This window comes from Trichomycterus rosablanca, chromosome 2, assembly GCF_030014385.1.
Source record: "Trichomycterus rosablanca isolate fTriRos1 chromosome 2, fTriRos1.hap1, whole genome shotgun sequence".
Lineage (NCBI taxonomy): Eukaryota > Metazoa > Chordata > Actinopteri > Siluriformes > Trichomycteridae > Trichomycterus > Trichomycterus rosablanca.
In genome coordinates, this window is record NC_085989.1 from 36,404,277 (window position 1) to 36,413,000 (window position 8,724).

Genomic DNA, 8,724 nt, shown 5'->3' on the forward strand with positions numbered 1-8,724 from the left:
ATTTAAGTTACACTTTTACGGTTGCAGTTTAGGGTACTGATTAAATTTAAAAAGAATTATTTTTATAAAGTGGGGGGAAATAAATAAAAATATACATAGAAATATACATAGAAAGCTAAGTTCTTAGTGAACCTGCTTTTAGACACCTTGTTGAGCTGAAGTAGTGTAATAAGGGGATGTGGCTATGTCGAGAATTAACCAATCACATTCAAATGCATGTTAAATAGTAGTCAGTGACACTTGCCATCAATTAAGGTGACTTTATATATATATATATACCATCAGTGGATTTTTCCTGACATTTACTAGGCTGTAACTTACAGCAAAATCTATCAAAGAGCTACTTGTGAATTTGATTGATTGATTTACTTAATTGATCCCTGAAGGAACATTGCAGAAAAAAGGTGTGTTAAATATGTTAATGTTAAAAGGTATAAGTCATGAGTGGTACAAAAAATGAACATTACATATATCATGAAACAGTGAAGATGGTCATCATTACTCAGATGAACACTATACATATCCACAGTAAAGCATGGTGGGGGTAGCATTATACTGTATTTTGGGTCTGTTTTTCTTTGGCTGCAACTGGGGCTTGAGTCAAGGTGGAGGAAATTATGAACACTCCAAATTTGAGTGAATTTTGACAAAACTTTTAGGCCAACGTTTTTGATATGGGGTCATAAATTAGACTGTTTTATGTTTTTGTACTTTTAGCATGTAAAGTTGCTAGTCTAAGTCAGTGGAAACAGTAAGATATTGATTTTCTGTTCAGAAAATTACACGCCCACCCACAAAGGTCATTTACAATATGTAATCAAAGTCCTGGCACTTGAGGTGGGAAAAAATTTGCTTATGTGGGAAGATTATGCCAAACTCAACACTAACTAGAGATAATGATCAACTCTTGAGACAAAGAGAACATATGCAGCAACTGTATGGGTGGCTCAAATCTATACATGTGTACATACATACCAACATTTATTTCAGGTAACAACCTGATGTGAGGATTAAACACAGACATGGAATGCCATCCAAGTCAAACTCCACCAGTACAGACATTAGGACATTAGGGATGACCACATTTTTATTGAACCGATGGTTAAATAAGTTGTAATGGTAATGCATGCATTGTAAGGTATATATTACGCTAGTTATATAGATGGTGGAAGTTTCTAATGTATTTATAATGATAAAGTATAGACTAATGCAAGTCAGGTTTTACAACCTAACTAACAATTTTGAATTAAATGTTGGGAAAAACTATAGTTATAATTTTCTGTAAACAACTAATTAATACGTGTGTGTAGGAACAGTCTGATTTTAATGACGTTATGGGTGGAATAAACTGGTGCTGTGTCTAGCCAATCCGTACGCCAGGTTAGTTTAGGGCTTTTATTGTGAAAAACAAAAACCGAAAGTCTTTTGCCGGCCGAATTTGATAGACTAGAGAAGCAGAAGCTTAGTTTTAAAAAGAGATTATTATCATCTGAATCTTACCTACATTCGATTATCATTATTGTTATTATTATTTACAGTCATGGTAATAAAGCTTGTTGATTGTCGGTGCTGGAGTTTAGGTGGAGGACTTCTATTCTGACGGTGTTTTTCTCTAACGTAAATAAATATAACCTAAATAGCTGAATCCAAAGGTTTATCGTACAGTGACTATCTAGTGTGTAAATCTTAATGATAAATAATTATTAAATAAAAGCTAATCATGTCAAACACTAGATTTTTTATGTACTTCGCTTTTGGAAGTAATTTACTGAAGGAGAGGCTGCAGTTGCAAAATCCATCAGCAGTGTTTTATTGTGTGGGGAAACTCAAGGTGAATAAAAATCTCTTTTTTTATCAACTGTTTAAGGTTTACAATGACTACATGAACAATCTAAGGTGAAATAAAGAACCAAAACGTTGGTTATTGTTGTTGTTGTGGTAAGAGTGGTAAGGGAAGTATATATATATATATATACAGTTTGTATTTAAATGAGTCATCTGTTCACAAAGGAAGTTTTCTTTTATTTGAATCATTAATTCCATGTTCTCTTAGGGTTACGTACTTAAATTTGGACTGTGGGGAGAGAATGTAACCAGCAGGTGGAATGGTGGAGTGGCTACAATTGAAGAATGTCCAGATGATGATGTCTGGGGTGTAGTGTGGAAAATGGCAAACAAGGACATCACAACTTTGGATAAGTAAGACAACCAGTTCTTTCTTCCTTTCCTTCAGATTTTTGCACTAAGTTGAATACCCTATCTGCACATCTATGTATGCGTAATACGCTTTTTTTTTTTACGGTGGACCATAAACAAACCGTGTTTTCAGGTGTGTCAGTATTCATTCTAACAGAGAGTCTAGATCACACACAGTACACGCTGGTACAGCGCTGCTCATACACACAGCACAGCGGGACTGACATGACATGTGGCCACTGTTGATTTTTTGTTACCATGACTACGCCTCAGCCCACCTAAAGCACCGCTGATCTACAGGGTGGCTCATACGTTTCCATACATAGGAAAAATATATATATTTTTATAAATAACATTTTTATTTATAGAATATGCTCTACATGGCTGCCATCGCTTTGAAAACATTTTAATTCGTTGCTCTTTATTCAAACGCATTTTTTAGGGTATCTGAAATATAAAAACTAAATTTAGGGAAAAAAAGCATATGTATGGAAACTTATGGCCCACCCTGTGTTTCAGATACCCTAAAAATGAGTTTAAATAAAGAGCAACGAATTGAAATGTGTTTTCAAAACAATGGCAGTCATGTAGAGCATATTATATAAATGAAAATGTTTTATTTTCTTTTATAAAAAACAATGTTTATTTTTCCTATGTATGGAAACTTATGGCCCACCCTGTTCAACGTTTTCTGATGGAGAAATTTTAACCTTTATTTATATGAAGTCAAGGGTCTCTGCTGGACAATTTGGAACTTCCACATATTTGACTGCCACATACTATTTGACAGCTTTTTCGCATCAACCTACTTTCCACATGAAAATAATGAAGTCTAAATATGGGTCCATCCTTACTGATGATCACCTGAAAAACTGCTTGAGCATCAGTGGCTCCTGAGCAAATCATCAGAATAAGGTCAGTGTGATTCAGTCACTTGCTCTGTAAAGCTGAATATCAATACAGGAACTGAAGCGCATTTAAAAAGCTTCAAAGCTTTTTTTTGAAAAATAATGAGTCCAACCTTAAAAAGTAGATCATGATGACCTGTAGACTGAAACAGTAGATCTCAAGCCATGAAAGTGTGTAAACCCCTGGTCTAGATTTACAGAACAGAGAGGTATTTGACAGGGATAAAAAGAAAAACAGCCACTAATACAGTGATAAGACTTAAACTCTCACAAATTAGTTTTTTAGGCACATATTCAACTTTGTTATCTTTTTTTGTAAAGTGTAATTTTTGAAATAGCAGACTGATTGAAGTTATTTCAACACAGTTAAAAGGGGGGGGGGATGACAGATTTTCATCTTCCAAAGGGGGGCGTGACAGAAAAAGTTTGAGAACCACTATAAAATCAATACAAGTAATAAAAAATTATTTTTTTTTAATGAAAGACGGCAGGAAAAGTGATCAGTCTCCTGTTTAGTATCTTGTAAAGCCACCTTTTGCTCTAATTACAGCTTTCAGGAAGTTTGGATATGTCCCTACCAGCTTTGCACACATAGATTGTAGATTTGCCCATTCTTACTGGCTCTGACCATAAGACCTTTTGCCACATGTCATTAAAATCTTTCAGCATGACAATTGTCAGTTTGTTTATTAGGATTTTAACGTCATGTTTTACACTTTGGTTACATTCATGACAGTAACGGTAGCTACTCATTACACAAGGTTCATCAGTTCACAAGGTTATATCAAACACAGTCATGGACAAGTTTGTATCTCCATTTCACCTTACTTGCATGTCTTTGGATTGTGGGAGGAAACCGGAGCACCGGGAGGAAACCGGAGCACCCGGAGTAAACCCACTCAGTAGTTTGTGGATGCTGCATTTGTACCAAATCATGATTACAATCACTTGTTGAAATCAACTGTTTGGAATCACATCATTATTTAGATTTTTACTTCATTACTAGCCTCCATCATTGCCCCTCCCTGAACTGCAGGAATGAATATATTAACAAATGAAATGTAGTTGACCAGACTAGATGGAATATCTTTGGTTCGTACTGTCTTCAATGAAATAAACGTTATAGTGATTGTAGGAAATTGTATATTTTCCTTAAACTGCATATGAACAGTAACAACAATTACAAGTTGTGAACTACTTGCTTGACTGCTTAATTTTGGCATATTTGTGCTTTTATGTGTTCAGACAGGAGGGGGTGGACAAAGGTGTCTACAGCCCTATGGAAGTGACCGTAGACACAGAAAGTGGGCCACTTCTCTGTAGGACATACAAGATGAACAATGTGAAACCCTGTCTTCCTTCCCCTCAGTATAAACAGGTATGTGTAATCTTAAGCATTGAGTAGCCAAAAAATGTTTGATCCACTATCAAATATTAAGAACTATATAAAAACTAAAGCAGGCATTATATGTGTGTTTAGGTAAGTTTTGTTTAAGGGAAGCAAAAATCCTTAATGTCAGTAAATGATCGACTACACAAGAGCACACATGTTAAACTGTAAACTGAGAGGCAGTTGGGTTTAGTGTTGTCTGATGATTATTAAATGTCTTCTGCACTTTCTAAATGAGCTAGCTAATGTTTCCCTATTTAGCCAACTGTGACAGGGTACAAGGCTTTAAGATTTAAGGATGATTACAGTATTTCGTTTTACCTGCAAAGCTCCAAGTCAATGCAGCCTTACAATATTATTGTAGGATAATTACTACAAAACCAGATGTTAAAGAAAATTAAATAAATTAGTAAGATTCTGATATGCATTTATAATATAGCTTAAGCTAAATAAATTTTTCCTGTTATGTATAAAATGGACGGTTCTCTGAATTGGTGAGTTGGCATTTGTATAGGTTTTTAAAAGTAACTATTTTGTGACATGAGGTTGTATATTACTAACCATGTCATGATAGACAAAAACACATACAATTTACTTCCTAAATGTCATCAGGTTAGGAAAACAATGTCACTGGCCAGTACTATAAGCTTTTTTTGGAGCATCATGTCAGATCACATAGTGCTCATATGCACCAATCAGCCATAGCTAAAAAACAGAAGCCAGGTCCTGTGGTATGAGGCACAAAGACTCATTTGTCCAGCTCATCCCACAGATGCTTGTTCAGAATCAAATCAGGGATATCTGAATGCCAAGTAAAAACCTTGAACTATTTGTCATGTTTCAAAAACTATTTCTGAACAGTTTGCATTGTGGGAGGACACATTATCCTGTTAAAAGAGGCCAGTGGCATTAGGGATACAAATGTGATTAGTGTTTAGAGAGGTGGTATGTGTCAAAGTGCACAAGACTGTCCAGAGCACTACACTTGGCACTCCAACACCTTGCCTTCTTTCTATAGTGCATACTGGTGCCTTCTGTTCCACAGGCAAGCAGCTGGCCATCCACATGATGTCAAAGAAAACATGATTCATGAGACTAAATCACCTGATTCTATTACTCCATGGGCCCGCTCTGATGCTCATGTGCCTATAGTAGTATGACCAGTTGGTGGTTATGCATCCCCATACGGTGCAAGCTGGAATTCTCTCTGTGTTCCGACACTTTTCTGTCATAGCCAGCATTATGATTAATCTTCTGTGAAACCAAACCAGATGAACTTACTCTTCATCAGTAGCTGCCCATGACTCTCGTGGACAGTTCACTGGTTGCACTCCCTTGGACCACTTTTGATGGTTGCTTACAACTGCATGCATGGCACACCTCACTAGACTGTTTTGAAGATGGTCTAAACCAGTTACCCTAACATCACAATTTGGCCCTTCTTAAAGTCATTTTTTTCTGCTTTCAACACATAAGCTTCAAGAACTGCCTGTTCACTTGCTGCCTAATATATCCCAGGCCTTCACATGTGCCATTATAACAAGATAATCAGTGTTATTCACTTCACTTGTCAGTTGTTTTACTGTTGTAGGTGGCTTGTGAGCCATGGTTAATTTTTATTTTGTAACTTGCAGGTCAGATTAAACCATTCAGTAAAATGTTAAACCACCAGTTGGTTCTTACATGCTGTTTACATGAAAATAAAACCTTTTTTGTGTGCATTAGGCAAATTGTCAGCACACAGAAAGTATGTAACTACAAGACATTATTCTAGCAAAGCAAATCTCTCTTAGGTTCCGAATGCTCGGATAGCTTTTAGCTATTTGCTCTATAACCTAAATGTTTTTTTTACTTAAACCAGCAAGTACTTCTCAGTAGACTTAGTGTGAAAATGTTTTGGCATTTGTTTTTTAATCAGTAACAAAGCAGTAGACAAATTTCAAGACAATCCCATACTAATCATCACAAAAAGAAATTTTAGGTCTAGTGTCATGTTCGTGGTCACTTTTCTGGTGCTGGTTAACTGCAGTTATTACATAAATCGCCTAATTACAATTATTTGAGATAATCATGGTTATTTTTAGACAACCTTAATTTGGACAGATTCCACAACCATACATTTTCAAGAATTGGCAAACACCACGTTCCTTACTGGTAATTGCAATTAGTCAACTTTGACTGAGATCACTGTTTTAATCATTACTGTTGGGCAAGGATTTGATGGTATTTGTGATTATATTGTATAAGTCCTGATTCAGACATTCTTTAATGTTGTGTAACCCCATTGTGTAGTAAAGTAATAGGCTTAGATGTTTTTTTCTTACCTTTTGAACATTTTTGGGGCTTGCCACCAATGAGTTCATTTTTTTTAATCATATATATAGTATACAGTCTGGACAGCCCTGGCCAAATTCCATGTCTTGTTAACTTTAAGTGAACACATTTGCTACAGAAAACACATTTTAATGCCCAATTACTGTTTTTTTTTTTTTTTAATATATATATATAGGAAAAGCTAAAACTTGCAAAAGTTAAGGCACATGCATTATTTTATGTTTTGTTTCCTGTAGTTGTGTTGACATTTTACTTCTTTATTAACAAAATAAAGTTTAATTAAGGGTGTCCAAACATTTGCACATAGGCAATATTAGGTTCTTTATTAATTCTGATAGAAACACAAACACAATATGATGAAGAAATGAAAGGCCCTTATTTGCCCATAGCATACATAGGTGAACTACATAGTGACCTATAGCCACCTACCACCTGAGCCTAACAATAAAACGATAGCACTATGGGTTTAATATTTTTTTTTCTCTTTGTTCATCAGTGGTTGATGTACACTATATGAAGAAAAGTATTGGGACAACCTAATTATGGAATTCATGTGTTTCAGCCACAACGATCATAAACAGGTGTAATAAATAATATAAAGGATACTATATGCTTTCAACTTTGCAGCAACAGTTGATGGCACCCCCTTGTCTGTGAAGGCTTTTCACAGAATGCTGGATCGTGCCGTGTAAAACTTACGTTAAAAAAGCACTGGTGAGATTAGGCACTGATGTTTGACAAAACAAAATTTTGGATGTCTAAATTCATCCCAAAGGTGTTTTAAAGTCAGGGCTATGTGCAGGCCACTGGAGCTTCTCCACACCAGACTCATCAGAACATCTTTGCTTTGAGACACGGTCATGCTAGAAAAGGAAATGGCATTCATCATTTAGATGCAAAAAACCTAAATGTATTTTACACACCTGCTAGCAATGGGTGTGGCTAAAACACCCAAGGTAATAATCCTTTTGGAATAAATTGTGTGTCAGGCCCACTGACGTATTAAACCTGTCTCTTTCCACCTGTAGGTTGTATGTTTAGGAGCCCAACAGAATGGATTACCTGAAGAGTATGTAAAGAAGCTACAGGCACTGGAGACCAACAACTATACTGGACCTTCCATATTAGATGACATTAGAGAACGCAAGGCGTAAACTCTGTGTGTGGAAAATTAATTAATTAATTGTGAAAATAAAACAGTAGCAGAGTGGCAGTGCTTGAAGGTACTCAGTGATGATGTGATTGTTTTCTTGTATTAATGACGAATAATTTTGCTGTGATAAATTATTAAAATGTTTTAATAAACATAAAGCTGTAATGATTACTGTTTGCAAAAAGTAATTTTTACTACCTGGTGACTAGCAAAATGACATTTATTTACCAAAGATTGTCTAATTACAAAGTCAAGTATGACTATATTTATGACATTTATAACAAGTGAATTTTGCTCAAGATAATTCTTATCATGCATTAGTGCAAAGTATCTGTCTAGTAGAATTATTGAAACCACATTGTAATATTTATAAAAAGGTTTTTTTTCTCTCTTTAGAAAAAAGTACAATTAAAAACTGCAATGCTGAGTAATTTTCTGTAATGAGCTAAACTACAGTACACACACAAGGTTATTCCCCTTTTTAAACTACGTGTACAATTTAAACGACTGCTGAAGTAATTATCACATGATTTCAAAAAGCTACATCATGATCTTTAAGTTTTGTGCTTACTTTGAACTGTTCATCCTTGTGAAATCCCAACAATGTTTTAGTAAAATTTCATTTACAACTATTGCCTGTAAAACATAGCAGCACATTTTAACAAAACGGCACTTGATTACTAGCACCTAACTGTTATTTCCGAGTTTGGGTACAAAAGGGTACAAATAGACTATTTCTTTGA

At 35.2% G+C, this 8,724-nt stretch overlaps 1 protein-coding gene across 1 annotated transcript; it reads left to right on the forward strand.

Moving 5' to 3' along the window:
• Positions 1 to 1,445: 1,445 nt before the first annotated feature.
• Positions 1,446 to 8,152, forward strand: ggcta (gamma-glutamylcyclotransferase a). Its single transcript, XM_063014995.1, has 4 exons — positions 1,446 to 1,831; positions 2,054 to 2,199; positions 4,350 to 4,482; positions 7,857 to 8,152. The coding sequence occupies exons 1-4, from the start codon at positions 1,721 to 1,723 to the stop codon at positions 7,980 to 7,982; spliced, it is 516 nt and encodes a 171-aa protein (XP_062871065.1). The 5' UTR covers positions 1,446 to 1,720; the 3' UTR covers positions 7,983 to 8,152.
• The last annotated feature ends 572 nt before the right edge of the window (positions 8,153 to 8,724 follow it).